This window comes from Centruroides vittatus, unplaced genomic scaffold (assembly GCF_030686945.1).
Source record: "Centruroides vittatus isolate TY-2023 unplaced genomic scaffold, ASM3068694v2 contig_345, whole genome shotgun sequence".
NCBI lineage: Eukaryota > Metazoa > Arthropoda > Arachnida > Scorpiones > Buthidae > Centruroides > Centruroides vittatus.
This window is the reverse complement of record NW_027122170.1, coordinates 1,341,208-1,360,476: the sequence shown is the minus strand read 5'-3', so window position 1 is coordinate 1,360,476 and position 19,269 is coordinate 1,341,208. Positions and strand designations below refer to the sequence as shown.

Sequence of the window (19,269 nt, the reverse complement as noted above, 5' to 3'; positions counted from 1 at the left end):
TATTATTAATATTTTAAAATCTATCGAATATAATTCCTGTCGCATTTGGTTAATCTTTCACTGGCGGCTTTGCAAATATTCGTTCGGATTAAATTAGCCTTTCCGTAAAAAAACAGGAATAAAATAAATTTCCCATTCTGAACAAAATTCACACGGTAGATGATTCGAATCTTTCGATACGAAACGGGCGAGTGTCGTTCGAGTGGTTCGTTCGACACTCCCGCTAACGAAAAGGAAAAAAAAACGATATATATATCCATAAAAGGACAATACGGCCACACCGATAATATAAAGTGTGGCGAGTGTATCCCTGCTGCAGAGAAATTAGTCAAAGTGGATGAGTATATACAAATATGCGTTATGAATTACAATGATGAAATTCGTGATGATGTGAGCAACGACACAAAAAAACTATCTAATTGAACCAAATTCCCCATTCCTTGTTGTAGAGATATGTAACGCAGCCAATTTTCCCAACCACGTTACGTTTTCCTTTTATATATTCTCGTCTCCGTGCTTCACGTTAACATCGATACACGGTGCACGCACAGATCAAATTTTGCATCGATACCTATACCAAACAATACGACGTAGTTATAGCGACACGATCCAAATGTCAAAAAAACAACGTATGGCAATATGTCGAATATCTTGCGAAGATCACAAATAGTTAAATACTTGGAGATTGCGTATCACACTTAACTTTCACAAATTGTCGGTCAAACGTCTCCGAAATTTTTGGCAGTTTCCGCATTTCGGGAGCTTTAAACTGTCGTTCGAGTTCCTTCTTCCGCGGGTCTTCCGCAACGAATGCGGTTATAGTCGGCGATACCGATGCGAGAGCGTAACGTTCTGCGTCCCAACGGATCCGAAAAGACGTCGGCGCTCCTCCGTAAACTGCAAAATGCTGCGACGTAATCAAACATTCTCGAAAACGTAAGAAACGGTCTCGGGTGGAATATCGGCTGCGTGCCGTCGACGGTACACATCCTGTAACGGCGGTGCGACGTAGCTGCTTTCGATTCGACCACCATTTAAATTAAATAATAATTAAAAAACATGCAAAAAAATTAAAGGAAGAGTCGGTAGAAACGTAGAAATAAATTAAGAGGTCCGAAAACAATACTAAACGAGACCTCTTAGACTAAAAACAAAGATGTTGCATAGCGAACACTCATTTGACTGCTAGAGCATTTATTTGGCAAAAGTGTATTGTTCGGACTAATTTCATTCCCATTGATGCGGAGAAGGTGGCAGTTCTGACGGATGAGCAACGGTCGAACTGAAATTGAATAAAGTAAAATTAAAATCTGTACGTTTCTGCCAACATTTACGTAGCCGGATAGATCAGAAAGTAAAGATATAAAGTCGACCGGAGTGCGGTAGCGGTATATACGTATTTAGCCTATAGCCGCGTACTTAGAATGCGTTACGGCACGGCCCTTAAATACATCGAGTTGTGACGGCTAAGTTACGCCGAATGTCGCAAAGAGTTCCAATTGTCGAAATTTTTGCAGATAAACGAGTTTAGCGGCAGATACACGGCAATAGTATTTGCCCGCGATATTTCTTGGCCGAAGAATTGTTTCTCTCGAAAAAATTCGTAGCCGTACGCGCTACGATGGACTCACTACGGCGGTTCGAACGAAAACTTTTCGAACATTTTCCCTATTCAGATTTTGATCTTAACAATTTTCTCCTTTTTCCCTTGTCGAAAGACCGCTCGGCTGGATATCGTTTCACGCCGGTGGAAAAAACGAAAACGACTTTCAAGGAGTAGTTACGTCAGCAGGAACTGGAATTTTAAATGAAAAGAATGAATAACCCATCATAAATACCCGAGAAATATTTAAACATTTTTGGTGATTACGCTAAAAAGAATACTTTATCGGTGCAAGTTTCATTTTTTACATTCGATGCCTCGAAATTACTACATTCGTTACGAAACATAGACTTTTATAACTTTACTTTCTGATTTATTTTACGTAATATCGAATAATAATAAACGAGACTCGCTTAAAATGAAAATAAAATCGCGTATTTATATTAAAAATTACATTCCATAGTGCAATAGTTAATTTAAACATTTTAAATGCTAAGAACAATATAATTACATCTTAAACGGTTAAAATAATACGTTAAATAAAAAAATTAATGTTTTATTCTATTTTTCATTTTGCTGGAATTAGTTTTATCATCGAACAATTGCCAGAAAAATCTTCGAAATCTAGAACGGAACGGACTAGAAACGAGACGGGCCGCGAAAGCGGAGAGGAATAGAATTCGGAGAATAGGGGAAAGGAGTTCGAAACGGTAGGAATATATCGAGAGAATGCGCCGAGATCCAAATACCCGAACCGTAACGGACTAGGAATTACCGAGGAAAGAAAACTCGAATCGACGGAACGGAACGGGAAGAAATGCGGAGGAAAGGCATTTAAGAGAAGAGGATACTACAGATAGAGAGAAACGGAAAACAAGAATCGACTCCGTCTTCCTTAAAGTAGAAAAAACTCGCCGCATAGTTGAAATTCCCAAAGGGATATTTCTATGACGTAATCTGTCACGGACAAAGCGAATATGTGGTGTACTAACGACCCGTTTATTTATTTTTCATTTAACAATAAAAATATGCATAGAAGAAGGCGCACCGGTAACGGGTAGAACATTTTGGTTAGTACGATCCGGCGTTGAGTCGGTGATACGTAAATATGCATATTTTTATCGTTTAATTAACTGTATTACATTACGGGGCCGAATTATTTGGAACTATATGGCATTCGATGCGGTAATATACGTACGACACTATCCAGCAATAGAAGATACGTGTACGTAAAGTTGTTGTACGTAATAATTGACGTAAAATGAATTCAAACGCGAAGAATACGCGTTGTCTAACACGGTTGGAAAAGTTAAATACTTACGTGGCAAAACTTTTGAATGCTGCCGAGTGGGGATTTATACACAGGGGTACACGAGTGGAATTTGCACATCTCTCCAAGATAAATTTATGTAAGCGTTCTGTAACAAAAACAATCCATTTTACTACCATTAAAGATAATATATTGTTTTTACCATTTAGATAATACTTAATAAATAATTCTGATACTTATAATCGAAATTATTCGATATATTTTGGGATAACGACGTCGACGCTATCGCTACGTACCAGACGTTTGACGAACGTAGTTATATAGCTAGAATTAATCGGGTTAAATTTATATAATATTAATTAAACACGGGTGATTTAAATAAACAATATTATTTTCGATCCGTAAGACCTAATTGCGGGGCTTATTATACCGTAAATCCGGTATAATAAGTCCCGTTAAATGATAAAGTACTAGTAGACGAGATAAGTTTAAATTATATAATATAAATTTTAAACAATTAGATTAATGGAATAAAATACTAATCCGGCACCATTGCGCGCCATAGATACAAACAGATTACGTTTTCTGGCGTATTCGGCATTCTTCCGTAGCGATGTACAGTACAGTACAGTACATTAGATAGATTCCATAGAAGCGATGCTACGAAAATAACTTTCGATTGTAACGCAATGTTTCTACGGAAAATGCATTTTTAACATATTTCTGCGTGCGCATAGTTTAATAGGATTACATTTCTATAACATCTTATCTATTTATATAAAATAGTCCGGGAACAGTCGGGCAAAGCAAAACAATTCGGTCTCGGAAATAAAAAGAGACAATCCGTGCTTAAAGCTATATATAACGATATACGTTTGTGGTGTCAAACACAAATGTCTAGTGAAAATATCGAAATCGTAACAAAATCGACGTCAAACAGTTTATAGTTATTGAAAATTTCAAAATGCAAACAATTACTATTATGTATTATCACTAACTTACGTTTGGTTTTGGCTTTTATCAACGTGTTTTTAAATTGCCTTTGCCTTCTATTTATTAGGTAGCGAATAAATGCGCCTTAGTTTTCCACAAATATTTTCAACCTAGTCAAAAGGTCTTCCTCGGGTTCCGACCAAATTACTACCGATACTATCAATACAACGTCGAAAACATTTGCGGTAAATGTTAAGTTTTTGCCGAAAGTCTAAAGTTCGTTTACTCGTCACTCAAATTGTTCCAGTTCCAGTAATTAATCATATTTATTAAGTTAAAACTCGTAGAGGTCATTTTTTCATTTTAAATAATAAATAAATAAAATAAACTCTTCACCATTAGGTACGAAAGAGACCAAAGATTGCTTCTTTAAGGTAACCAAACTTATTTAATTAGCAAAAATGTTCTCCGCTCTCTCGAGCCTTTATCAGTTTCTCAAATCCTTCGAGAATGCTTTAGAACAATAGTTTGAATGTCTGTTCTCTTCGTAAACTCTTAATATTTTCTCCCCCGTAAAACTTCGGCCTTCTACGTATCAGTCTTAGAAGATATCATTATCGCGGTCCGATAAGTAGACATTTAATTTTGAAAATGTACGAACTAAGCGCTGCGTTGTTCAATAAAGTAATTAGACATTAATCGAAGTAATCGATAAAAATATACAAATTTTATACAGGAAATTTCGATATATTTTAACTTAATAATGAAGAATGATACATGTTTTAGGAAAAAATTCTTCCGAATGTTTATTATTATTTTTTTAACTTCTGTATTCTTTAGAACCTTACAGTGGTTCTAATTTTGTAACCGGATCTTAAGCCGAAATAGATAGATCCAAAAATATTTGAACCACTAACAAATTTCATGAAAATAAAAGTTGTGAAAAATATGACAGAAATATCTGGTAAAATTACAAAAAATACTAATACGGAAAACATTTCCAAGTCATTTATATATCTCTTCTAACCATCGGAGCATAATCGACATTAGCGAAGTTGGTTAAGCTCCGACTCGGCTCCGACAAGCTGGCAACGCTTTTCTTCGAAGGTTCTTGTCCGCCTACATATACGCAAATTAAATGGAGAAGAGCCTATACATTAAGATCGACTCCATCGGTGCTCGTTTTGCTTCGACAGTTACAAGGGTTGTGCGCATTTCAAAAAGTTTTTTGTATTAGTCTTTTTTGTAATTTTGTATCAATAAATTTGGTTAATGTTACCCTTGGTGGCAAGATGGCGGCCGGGGAATTTTTTCCCTACATTCTGGACGGCGTGATATGCGGGGATATATTAATAATATAATACAGTCGTCTAAATTATACTTAGTGTACTGTATACATCGTGCAGTATTAAAAGATGCTAAAAAATTACAAAATACAATTTATATGGATGGAATGATAGGAATTAAATAGCGGAAGATACAGTCGATACGCGCATAAAAACACATACGTACCAATCTTTGTATATATTTATAATTTATACAGTCGGCATTTTGACACACGTAGAATTTAAAATGATGCTAAGAATGTTCGTTAAAAAATTCTAATTAAAATTCCTTGGATATTCGATGAAGAAAATAACATAAAATTCGTATTTAAAAGTAAACCTAAAGAAAAAAAAAGGAAGAGTAATACGGTTTATTGGAGAGGAAGAATAAGCGAACTTGATTAAAGCTCTTTAAGTTAAGAATTCTGCATCCTATCGAGAATAATTTACAGAAAATACTAGGTACTAAACTCGAACGGGAATATGACAGATAAGAACAGAATGTAATGTCGGAGAAGTATGTGTAACGTCTCGGTAATACTCTATGGTATTTTCTTTCGCAGTTTTTTTCCGTTGTTCTTTGTTTTAATGTTGGCATTCTGCATTGGTTGGTTATATCGTTTTCGCTCTACAAGCTCGAGTAATGTAGAAGAACGAACATACGATGTATGTCGTTATTACAGATCTCTTTGTCTTATACGGATAAAAGTGAATGAAGATTATGTAAAGCCGAGAGAGAGAAGATCGCTTTATGGCCGTCTAGAAAAAGAAGTGAGAATAAGGATGCGAAGAGAATAAAGTTCAATCTGGCAAGGAAATTACAAAAATAGTCTTCAAATTTTCATCTCGGGAATTAATATCTGTTGGACAAGAACTTTTTCAAACGAAAACAAAAAATTAGATTACGATTAAGTCTCTGAAATACTTGGTAATCATTATTGAAGGGCGCTTTGAAATAAATACTTTTTCTTCTTTCCTCTTCCTTCCCTCTTCTATGGTAATTAATTTTTTTTCAATTATTTTGTAAGTATGGGTACGTACTGTACAAAGAACTGGCATCGTTATTTTTGCATCTTTAAATAGACATCGCTTTATTTCTTACATCTGTATCTAAAGTAATGTTTTCAAAATTATTTTTCTTTATTTTTTTGAACTTTTGTGCCATAAATTATATAAAGAGTACACATATAATTGCACCGCTCTTCATTCTTAACACTATAATCACATATATAATTTATTGAAGTAATGCGATAACTTCAAATAGAATATATGATAAAACAAAAGAAAAAAGTCGATTGAAATTACATTTTATCACCCTAACAAATATATGGTTCTCGTCGAAATAATTTAATAAGTCAATGACCATCGATTAAGCATTTTCAACATAAAGAATGCCATTCGGCGTATTCGAGAATATCATGCACTACTTATATAATTAAAGAAGTAAGAAGTGTTGAATATAGTAATGTTGCTAACATTGAATGAATATAAATGAGTTCTGACTAACAAGCATTGTTAGTCGGGACTCATTTGTATATTATTAGTCGAGGCTAAATATAACTATTAAAAAACAAAGTTAAACATCATTATAGTTTAAAAGTTAATTCGGAACCATTTTCTTTTTTTATATTAATTTCGACTGTTTTAATGAAAAGGAAAGAAAGGATATATCATTCTTGTAAAAGTCATTTTGTGTAAGTAATTAACATAAAAATAAAATAAAATAAAATAATACCAGAAGAACAAATAGTTTCGAGAAATTTCAGAAAACGAACCAAAAATATTTTTATATTTTTAATTTCTGATGTTAAAGTCACTTAAAAATTCTTCAAATACATTAGAATTGGCTAGAAAGTAAAATGGTTATATTTTTATTAATACAGCTAATGTTTACTGGGAAAAAACCCAAATACCGGCAGACGCGGGAAACGAACGTTTCGTCCACGTGATTATTTTTCTACCAAACTCGCTTCTGTGGCCTTCTGCCAACAAGAAGGGAAAGCGGAACAAGAATTGATATCTTGCCAATAATAGTTCTTGTATTGTAAATGTATCCTCGCATCTTAAATCGATTTGAAGTTTTATATTTCAATTTACGGCCTTTGGTACTCCGAACGGACGACCCTCGGAACGAGTAATATCGGAAGCGCGGAATAACGAAACGCGACAATCGAGTAATGCCAATGTCCAAATCACTCGAATTATTACTAAATTATAATTATTTAATATTCGTTAAAAAAACAGATGCTCGGCCTACAAGAATTAGGAATTCAAATCCGTTTTGAGCTGTCTTAATGTTTATATATTAAATTACTTAATCGGTAAATCACGTATTGATGACAATTGTATTGTCGTTAGTAAATAATTTAATGATTAAGAAATGGCAATAAATTCATTTATAAAATTTCTATTGCGAGTAAATTAAAATATGGGTGTAATCCTCTATTAACTCTAATCCTGACAGGGTACTGTAGAGTATTTTGTTGGAAAACCAACGAAATGAGCTTTAACCTCAGAAATTTTAATTTTTCTATGATTTACCTTGCTTTAAAGCATTTTTTTTTATAGATCTAACACTAGCACAATTTACACAGGTCTGGTATCTTGTTATATTACTGAGGTAAAACTGTATTAGTGAATTTGTTACTTGAATAAAGAATAACTCATTCGTTCATAAAATACCATTTAAACACGCTAAGAAATGTAAGCATAAAAAGTAAATTTGATATTAATGAAATGTGGTAGTAGAGATATAACACGAGACGAATGCTTTTGGATTAATCCGATGCATTGTTGAATATTTAGCTCCTTACAAAATTATACAGTTTCTCATTTTAATCCATATACATATACAAAGAACCTTTGTTATTTGTATACATGCACCAAAAAGAAACTAAGAAAGGGACTTTATTTGATTTCTGGAAGACCATTAACTCAAATTTTATTTCGCATTCATTTTTCATCTTCCGTTTCTGATGAATCGTGACAGATATCTGCAACTAGGTGAAATATCAATACTTTTATGTTGTCCGGATCCATTGAGATCTAAAAACATTTTTGTAATTCCAATTTTCAATATTTTTAGGATTTTATTCTTCTATTATGGTAATTCTTGACTTTCAAATAATCTGTGTTTTTGTCCATATTATTTTAATACCCCTAAAGTGCTTTTTTGTATGACAAATTAGCACTTTTGTACATTCCTTTCTGCCAGTATTGGTTTTGACAATATCAAAATCATTTGTGAGAATTAACTTTTATTGTCCATAATCTGTTTAATCTAAAACATAAACTATAAAAAGAAAAACTAAATTTTTCTAACTTTAGTAAGAGATTTTATAATTTTTCTCTTTAATTTTCTGGGAATGGAATTCTCTTTATAATATGCAAGCCTATTGTTCCAACTTTCATCCACATTATTAGACATGTCCAAAAGGTAGATACTTTCTGTATTGTTCTTGTCATTGAAATGTCAAATTTTGTTTTTGATTTTGATTTAGCACTTTGTAGAAAAAGTCTTTGATTAATTAATTAATCAATCAATCAAATGTTTCTTCTCTGATGTTAATTAATCAATTACTTTTACACTAAATCCTCAAATTACAGTACATAAAATCTTGCTAAATAATCTAGTGAATTTGACAGCTGTCTTTAATATTTGACTAACACATAATCAAGTGCTTACCTAAATACATTCCACAAATTTTAATATTTGTTCAGCCCAATAATTAATAATATTTCAATCAAATTCCAAATATATATTTCTACCTAATTTGTTTTTTTTTATTGGTAAATTTAAATTATGTTTCTCTATTTGAAAAAATTTCTAAACGTCACTTCGAGGATTCGATTAACAGACTTCGTTTAACGAAAAATGAACGGCCGAACGGCTAACGTGTTTAAAATAGCCCAAACCGGTTCTTTTACGTTAGAAAGCACTATGTATTTTTTGTTAAATACAGAGAATTTATGTTATAATAAATATAATATGTATTTTCACATAAGTTCAAACAAATTTTATTAATTAAAACATAGGGGAGACCGGGGCAACTTCGGCACGTTAAGAATAAGTTAAACTTTTTGTAACAAGTACTGCTGTAGGCTGAAAGAAAAGCGTTATGTATTGTCTACCAGAATGTATCCTTACCATAGAACTGGCTAAAATCAGCTTGGAAATAAAAATAATCATAATAATAATAACTTTATAAAAAGATAGCTGTTGAAGTTTCCCCCATACCGGGGACAACTTTGGCAACAGTAATGGAGCAAGACAGGCAGGTATATAAATTTGTGTTATTAACAATGTATAAGTTGGAATTCACTATTAAAACAAAGAAATATTGTTCCAAAGACCTATTTACTATTATAACAACAAAATAAAAGTTCAAAGGCATACTTAAGTAAAGAAAATGTAAACAAAAATTAATTACAAAAAAAAAATCAAACAGATAATAAATGAAAACATTCTAATGCAAGTTAAAAGCAATATAAAGTTAAATGAATTAGTGAACTCAAACAAACAGTAGGAATGAAATATGCTTAACAGCAAATTGTTTATGCCCTACACATATCTCAAATAAATTGAACCAACTCATTTTCCACATCTGTACAGCCACACCAGCCCACAGTTCACACTTGCAGCAGATAATTCACTTCTTTTGAATAGTTCCATATTGTTCGTTGCAATATATGCAATAAGTATTTTTGTCGTCATTTTCCGGTTTTTTACGACTTTTCTGTCCCTTTTCTTTAGTGAACTTCCAATCCGATTTCTCAAAATCCATTGCTTTTCTGCAAGTTCCTGATTTTTTAACTTTAAGCCTTGGCTTCTAGTGTGGCTTTGTATGGGAATCCAGTTATTTCTTCTGCTAGTTGTTAGTTGCGGCCAAATCAAACCGTAGCAAAACACGATCGGGAACGAGATTGGCAACGCTGCCAAAGATGCCCCAATAGTCGTGATTTAGAAACAATAAGTGGAACACTAAAAATAGGGTAACGAGCCATGATCCGGTCATGTGAATAAGTTAATGTTTTATCCTTCTAACGGGAAAAATAACCTTTGTTGTTATGGAATTACAACAAAACATGCCAATTCTATATAAACAGAAGCAAAATATATGAAATTGAATGAAACAGATAACTTATTTGATATTTCAAATACGCTTGTTGGAGAACAACACAGACACCACACTCGACAAGCCGTCATTAAAACTTGACCGTCTAGCCTCTAAAAAAAGTCTCCTTTTATTTTGTTTCAAAGAAAATTTAATTGACGAACTTGTCCCGTATGCCGAAGTTGCCCCGGTCTCCTCTATATTTCTTTATAAAACAGATAAATTTACAGAAAATTGCCTTCTCTAAACATTCATTGGTTAACAGAAGACGAAATCAGTTTAACACAAGAACTATTTGACTGCTTTGCACTAACAGTTAAATTTTTCTGTGTTAAATAATTTAACATAATATAACTGTCGTTATTGAATATTATGCTATTTTATACCGTATATTTCTTAACCCACTGTTACTCGAGGGTAAATGCCGTACTTACCTTTCCTTATAACTCGGGCTTCTTGGAAGTGAGGTTTTGTAACGAAACTTGTCTATCTTTCTTTCCTAATATCAACAACATACCAGAATCTGAAATAATAGTCATCGCTAACGCTTTCGGTGCCGTCTTTGTCGTGTTAGACAAGTTAAACGTGGCACTCACATGCGAGTGTCTCTCTTTTTTTTTTTTTTTTTTTTTTTTTTGCATTTGAAATGATATGATTCTAATTAGAAAGTGATATTGTATATATGTACTATCATAAAACATGATGAAACGTTTCTGAAATGGCTTGATGAGGAGCCAGAAGAAGAAAATGTGTAGAAAATGGGTTCTTCCTTGCAGACAATGAGAATGAGGATCATTGTATGAAAATCCTGGAAGTGTTGAGAAAGAAACCAAATCCTCCACAGGCAATGTCAGTATCAGGAGAAAAGTGTACCTACTGCCTAAAAAAAGAAGAATAGGAACACAGTGTCCAAGAGTATAACATGTAGCCTAATGCATTGATCTGCACATACCATATCATAACAATCTGCAAACTATGCCATTTTAAAAATCCAGACAAAACAGATTCAGAACTTGATTACAAATTATAATTATGTTTAATAATAATTTCATATATCATATTTCTGTTTTTATCGATCTGATTAATCTGATCAGATATCAATTTTCCACATCAAAATTACTTTTAATGTATTCTAACTGAAGTAAAGTAAGATAAACATTAAAATGTGTATTATTCATAATAAAACTTCCTCGTCTAAGTAAAATTTCTTAACACAAATCATTAATAACACAAAAATATGTAGGGTGAATGCAGCGCTTACCCTCGAGTAAGTGTTACAAATCCGACCACAAGTAGCACTTGATTAAACTGGCACACTAACCTGATTATAAGACAAAAAAGCCTTAATCGGCAAATATATTTAAAACATTCAAAGCCAAACGATTTCCATAATGAATCGAGCTACTTTTTCGCTACTATTAATAATTGAATTCTTACGACAGTCGTTTGGCTTTGATTAATAACATCGGGTTTTGAATGTTTATATATATACTCAGTGGTGATATTCGAAATAGTTAACAAAGGGTTTGCTAGCAGAAAATTTTTCCCTGACAATCACTGACAAACGAAATGGAAGTTTTGGCTAGAAATAAATACAATACCTTTTCTTACAATATATCTAATAATCAGTGGCGTATTTGGAACGTAACGAGCCCTGGGCGAAGACCAGGTAACAATAGTATATTAGCGCTGTCAACCTTTTTTTTTTTTTTTTGGCAGAGAAATTTTTCACCCCGAATGGCACTGCTGATAATAGACAGATGTCATCGTCTCTCGAAATACAATATCCTTTTTATTTCGCTGTCCATAGCCCCGTTTCCACAGCCATCTTGTATTATCTCGCGCGCGTGAGATTGTGGGATCTCTCTTATGACTGGATCTAGTTTCGAGAACTCTCTTGAATCGATCACAATTAAACCTCGTTTCGGTCGAGAGAGATCGCACCGAGACATAGTCCCCGACCTTGCTCACAATCTAGATTGAAATGCTCGGTGCGAACGGGGTATAAGGCTCTAGTTTAGTAGTGTTACAGAGTATAATATGTATATTTTAATATATTTTTTAAAAGAAACAAAACCACCGAGAAATGTTACGTGTGTTTAACAAGGTTTGGAAAACTGAAAATTTTACCAACGGGTTCGGCCGAACCCGTGCGAACCCGCTAAATATCACCACTGCATATACTATTAAAACATTCAACTTAATAAGATCTGCTGGTTAGGGTTGAACTTTTTGACTTCATAATGTTACTTTATATTGACATATAACAGTATTTTCTTCCTTGCATTTCAAGTTTGTAACATAGTCTTTGGTATCAAGCAAAATAAGATTAACACATTCAATATTATCTATTTTCCATATTAACGAAACATAAGAAATTTATAATTTTTCTAAAACTTCCAATGGTCTGTATTTAAAATTTGTTAGATGGTGACTGACAAATGCTACAAAAATATAAACAAACAGGTTAAACAGATTTCTAGCATTAATAAACTATATTTCTCTTCTGTCTTTCATTAATTATGGAGAAATAATTTTTTATTTGAACATTGCATATTGCTTATCCAAACAAATTTTACTACGTATGGTATGGAAATGATAAACTTCATAATTTTATATTTTTATTGTTTTATTTTATATATTAATACATATGAAAAGTGAAACAGCCAGAAGGCATCGTTGCTTTACAAGTGTTTCACTTTTTCTGTCTGGCAGCGTATATTCATAATTACAATGTAATAAATTCGTAACAGGAGTAAAATTTAGATTATATTCCAAAAATTATCTAAATACAAGTAAATGTTAATAAAAATTTTCTTTGACATGTAAAAAAATTAGCAGGCAACAAAGTTGATTAGGTTAGAATTTCATAAAAATTGTTAGGAAAGCATTCAAACTAATTAATGAAATATAAATTTTAAATATAAAATTTAACATAATAAGTAACCATCATACAAATCAGACATATTATTATATTATACAATTTCTTTGAAGAAAAATCTAAGGAAATTTTAAAATTTGTCTTCTAAGAAACGACATACCTATTCGGTCCGAAAGTACTTGGGAAAATGTTATTCATTGATTTCCAACTCCAATAAAATTGATTTCTTTGAAGGTTTGTTAATTTGTAATTAAGTTGGTAAAATTTTGCATTTTCAACTTGCTAGAAGCACTTTAACAATAGTTGCTAAATTTTGCATACGATTTGCCATTGATAATTTGGCCATCGGACTTCCAAAAATATGATATTATCTATTAAAATAATCAATAGAGACTTGTCCGAGAGATAATAAAGATATTGTATTAATCATTTATCAAAACCTTTCACACATTGACAGATTATATGACAAATCACTGATAAAAATCAAAGATATTTCTTAGTCAAGATAATTTTGTTATATAAATGATATACATGGATACCAATTATTCACCTTTTATATAATTTCTTTTTCCATTTAATGATTCAATTTGAAATCAAATTGTACTTCACTATAAATTTATCTTAAATATTTTCATTTTCTGAAGATAAAATTTGGAAACTTCAGATATTAAAAAATAAAAAATTAATAAATAAAATAATAGGCTTATAATCAAAGCTAATGTATACACAGAGCAAAAGTTTACGGACCATTATTCGGGAGTGTAGCCACGTGGGACGACAAGGAAAGGCATTTTACACACTAACGCTCTTTCGTCCCTCACTCTCCGCTACCCGATACGAGTTTAAAGGTAAACAACATAAAAACAGTCACAAGTAGATGACCACTAGATTTAACAAAAAACAGGCACATCAGACTTAAACACTAGGCTACACAAACAGCCATGAGGTAAAAAAGAATAAAATTTAATACTTGTTTTAATTATTTTATTGAAATTATCGTGTGTATTGCTGCTTGGCATACGACACGGCAGCTCCTCGCACAATAACGTTCTCGGGACGTTGCATTTCGTGATAGTCTACCCACCTATGCTAAGTCATTGCAAGCCATCAGCAATGTGGATAACCAATGTTCAGAAATTTCTGGTTACTACCCTGGTTATTGTGGTTAAAATTAAATTTATCAATGATAAATTATAGATTTATGTTACTCATCTCAATTCTATATAGCATAACATAAACACATTTGAGAGAGAGAGAGAGAGAATTCAAATTATCTTCCCTACATAAAACATACATAATTATTGGTAGCAAAAAGACATGTGCAAGCATATGTAGGTTTAAAAATGTGATATTGTTAATTTATTTAATTAATAATTGAAGTGAAAGGTATTTATTCAATTCTATAATAGCAATCAATAATAAAAGAAAGAAAAATTCGTTTTGAATAGTATTAATCCAAAAGTATATATTAAAAAATGTGTATTTTTGTTAAAAATGCCAACATTTTTCTTTAAACAATGATTATCAAACTATTTGAGCAAAAACAGAATGAATATAACAATAATCTTATTTAAGTATGAATAAATTTTAAATAAGTGAGAGATCTGCAGAATAAATAAATCTAAATATTTGTTCTAATACTAATTACTTTAAAATACTAAACAGTTTAAATTTTTAATGATATAATACATTATAAATATTTTGTTGGAAATATAGCTTGCTTCTGTTATAGTTGACAATTAGGATTACGAGAGAAGTGGCAAAGAAGCACGATCATCACTCGTCTCTAATCTAATGCAATATTTTTAAAGTCGAGAAAGTAATTTTTAAAATATCCAAAATGAAGCAGAAACATCTGTAACATGAAATGCACTGAGAGAATAATGGACAGAAGTTATATAATTTCTTCAAAAATATTTCAAGTTTAGTTTCCAAGAAAAATGTGCATTTTTAATGTATTACATTAATTTCGCAATATTTAACAGAATATAAAGATTGAATAATAAAGTAATAATAAATAATATTCATTAAAATCTACCCTCTTTTATAATCTTACAAAATATTTTTTCTTTGGATTAGAAAGATTAAAATAAAATAATAATGGATGATTTTTTTTATTTATAAACAAATTTACTACTGTATATTGTGTGGAAACTATAATTTACAATTCTGACATTTCTATTATTACATAATGTGATAATTATGAAAATATAATAACAACCGTCCTAACTTTTAGTATTATTTTTGGACTCCGTTCTACGAATGCAAAGAGGATCTTTATTTCGAGTCCGCCCAGGCCCGCGACGGGACGTGAGACGGAGCCGGACGTATCCAAGAGAGACCGCCCCTCAAAAAATTCCCAGAGTTTTTGCTCTCCTCAATTTGATGGTTGGAACTTTCAGTAATAATACAATATTAATAATCTATTATACGTGGTACGATCCAAAAGTTCGGGGACTGCAGTAATCTATGACAACAAAAGCATATGAAATGGATTCTACCAAACCACCTCTATGTGTTCGGGTTAATTTCACCCATATCATGTGATTAAACCGCAAGCGCTGCTGTTTTTTTCCAGAGATAGTTACCTTTGTTCTACGACGCAATAAAAGTGGCATTTCAAGAACAACCTCCAACATTTTGACTTGGCCATGGTAGAATCACTGTACACCTTTCTTAGCAATTTTAAAGTCTCCGTAGGTGTTTTACCTAAACACTGACAAAATTTAATGTTGGAGGTTGTTCTTGAAACGCCACTTTTATTACATCACAGAACAAAGGTAACTCCGGAAAAAAACGGCAGCACTCGCAGTTTAATCACATGACATGGGTGAAATTAACCCGAACACGTAGAGGTGGTTTGGTAGAATCCATTTCATACGCCGTAACTTCAAATACATGCTTTTGTTGTCATAGATTACTGCAGTCCCTGAACTTTTGGATCATACCACGTAGAGTATTAATACAAACAGCATTAAATTCAGTAAAAAGATCACTATTATCATTTAAGTTTCTATTAAAGTATATTTATACGATGCAAGAAAAACATTTCTAAATACATTTTTAGATTTTATTTTATTATTATTTTATATTTTGCTCTTTTGAGAGAATTTATTTTATAGTTTTATCACTTTTAATATGTTTGATGATTTGTTATTTCCAGCCAACACAAAATCTTATTAATGGAAATTTAAAATATATACAGATATTGAAGGGCTATCAAGGGCATCATTTAAAAAATTAAGTTAAAAATATTATTCTTATAATTTTGATTTTATTACGTTACGAAGTATGTATAGTTAGCATTAGGAGTACTGGGTATTATCTTATTCTGTATGGAGAATATTAAGCTGACTAGTTTATAGTTTTATGTTCTTATCTATAGATTATGACACGAAAGTCTCGACCGTAATAGAAACTTTGTAAACTAGTTAAATAGTTCGAGAACAGAATTGGTGTCGTTTAATATTTTACATGTTTCATTTCGAAAAATATTTAGTGTAAGAATAATTAAGTAATTAAAATAGTTTTATTATTACAATTTAACAAATTTTTCTTATTTAATGTTAATTGGTACACGTAATTCGTATCGCCGAAAATAGCACGATAGTCGCAATCGTGCCGCTTTTGCATCGTGACACGAGGCATTGCGCAGGTATTGATATATACCTGACGCATTTCAAATTAAGTTGTATATAGTTACAAAGAAGAAAAATTAAAAAAAGAAAAAATGTTAACTTTCTCAAAATAATATCTAATGTATAAACATTGTTTATAACCTGTGGTAAATGTCTACTATATTTGATAGGTAATTAGAAACTAAGCAGATTCATAATATAATAATTATTCATTATAGATAAAAGATATTAAAATATTTTTATTTCTAAAGAAATGATTAAAGGTTTCTCCACTTTTTAATTTTGATATTTTAAAAATATGGAATATGTAGTGGAATACAAATATGGAAGAGTATAATCCATAAATTAAATACAGAGTATATTCAGTTGTAACTTAGACTGAAAATTGGAAAATATACTTATTTCATTCAGAAATTTTTAACATAGAACTATAATAATAATGATTACTTGTTTCTGAATTATAAAAATATTAGAACAACTGAAAGCTTATCCAATTTTTCTGATTATTGATTATATTTAAAATGTCAAACATATAAGAAAAATTATTTCTGTCATCACGTAAATTGTTTGTTTTTATATGGCAATGCAACGTACGTGCAATCTACCGAACAATGCCTCCCGGGAAGACTTTCTAAGGGAAACCAAACTCTATTTAGGTGTTACAAACGCAAAGAAACCCGGAAAATTCCACTCGGCCAGCCCGTCGGCAAGGTACGAATCGACGGCCAACTACGGCGTTCGGCGGTTTTATCCGTTCGGTCGCCGACGGGCCGGCGTAAACCGAGATTATTAACTCGTAATCAAAATTCTTACAAAGTATCTTCTATAAACGTATTAAACAAACAACAGATTGAGAGAATATGGTCAATCATAAATACCTGATATTTTATCATACAGTTAATATTAACTTATTCATATGTTTTCACTAATTTAAAACAGCGTTTCTCAAAGTGGGCAATAATGCCCCCTTGTGGGCGGTGAGTAAATCTAGGGGGGCGCTGGAGGCAGGGTACCGAACAGTGACCAAAGGTAAAAGTTGGGGTCACCAACAGCCGTTCCCTTTCCTCTGTTAAACGGATAAGAGGAAACATTGCGTTTAATGGTTTCCAGATGTCGAGAACAATGTACGGTAAGGGCACAATGTGTGAGATTCATAGAAAAGTTTTCCTAAGAATATTGCCAATCCTTTCTCACACAAGAGAAAATGAGTTAGGGGCGTTGGGTATAACTTTACAGACAAAGGGGGCAGTGGATCAAAAAAGTTTGAGAATCACTGATTTAAAATAATAAAACAGACTATAAAAAGTGATATATTTCTTTCATTTTAATGACTGGTAAAATATAATGAATAATGATAATATATAATGAAAAATTTTAAAAAAAAGTACATTTTGTAATGACATTCTGAATTACTTAAAAAAAATTTCAGATTGTAATTATTTATTGATTTTACTTGTCATATAATATTTTTAACATCACTATACATTAATATATATTTTTTAAGTAATTAAATGCCAAAGACTTTAATTATCAAGAAATACGATAAACAGAAGTATCGAAATTCTTTACGACATAAAATGACCTCAAATCTAAGAACTAAACTTAGGGTTTTTTCTCTATAATGTCGTTCAAGCCGAATCCATTCTATTATCAGAAGATTTCTTAACATGTTTTTAAAATTCTAGCAGAGGAACAATTTTGTTTGCAATAAACAAACTGAACCTTTATTTGAATTTTAAAACTTGTTAAAAAATCTGATTAAGGAATGATTTTAGTTCCAAAGACATTTCAGAAAACACAAACTGTGTTCTAAAATGTTTTGGGGAAACATAAAATTTCTTATTAAATTTAAGACTGTTTCTTTGACTGGTTTAACTTCAACATTAAACAAAATGACCGCTAGAAAATATAATTTTCTTCATATTTTACAAAATCAGAAAAGATTTTGATGTATGGTTTGCTATGTAAAATTTTCATAAATTCATTAATTTCTTCCGATACTTTTATAAAGAAATAGAAAACAATGGTTCGTCTATACTCTCGTATTTTAGGTTTATAAAATATTAAAAAATATATAGAGAAATTGAAAATTTATGTTATTCGTAAAATAGTAATTTTTGATTACAATTGAAAATTATTATTTCACGAATAACATAAATACATAAATTTTCAATTTTTTAACTATTATAAGCTTTAAATTTCTTTCTTAGTAAAATAATTATATGTATATTAAATTAAAAATTTATCTGATAGAATAATAAACATATATCTCGTCAGTTTTTCAAAGTTTATTCTGTTTTAGTATTCAACCTGCTAGAGAATAAGGATATTAATTCATAATCTTTCATATAGTATACTTATTACATTTTTCTTTTAACACTTCACAATATATTCATAATACATATTTGATTTTAATTTTTATTTTAAAACTTAATATATGAGATCTAATTGACTTCTTATAATAAATTAAAATCTTTATATATAATTGTGCTTTATTATATATTG

General features: G+C 31.2%; 1 protein-coding gene across 2 annotated transcripts in view; it reads right to left on the bottom strand.

Moving 5' to 3' along the window:
- Positions 1 to 507: 507 nt before the first annotated feature.
- Positions 508 to 19,269, bottom strand: part of nmo (serine/threonine-protein kinase nemo) — a 59,469-nt gene continuing 40,707 nt past the window's right edge. Inside the window, exons 9-10 of one of the 2 annotated variants that reach the window (XM_067269004.1) lie at positions 2,925 to 3,021; positions 508 to 1,282 (exon numbers count right to left, since the gene is read on the bottom strand). In XM_067269004.1, coding sequence (XP_067125105.1) covers positions 1,228 to 1,282; positions 2,925 to 3,021 — 152 coding nt within the window. In that variant the 3' untranslated portion in view covers positions 508 to 1,227. Of the gene's footprint in view, positions 1,283 to 1,573; positions 1,796 to 2,924; positions 3,022 to 19,269 lie in introns of those variants that run through there. The other variant, XM_067269005.1, reaches the window with a different exon arrangement.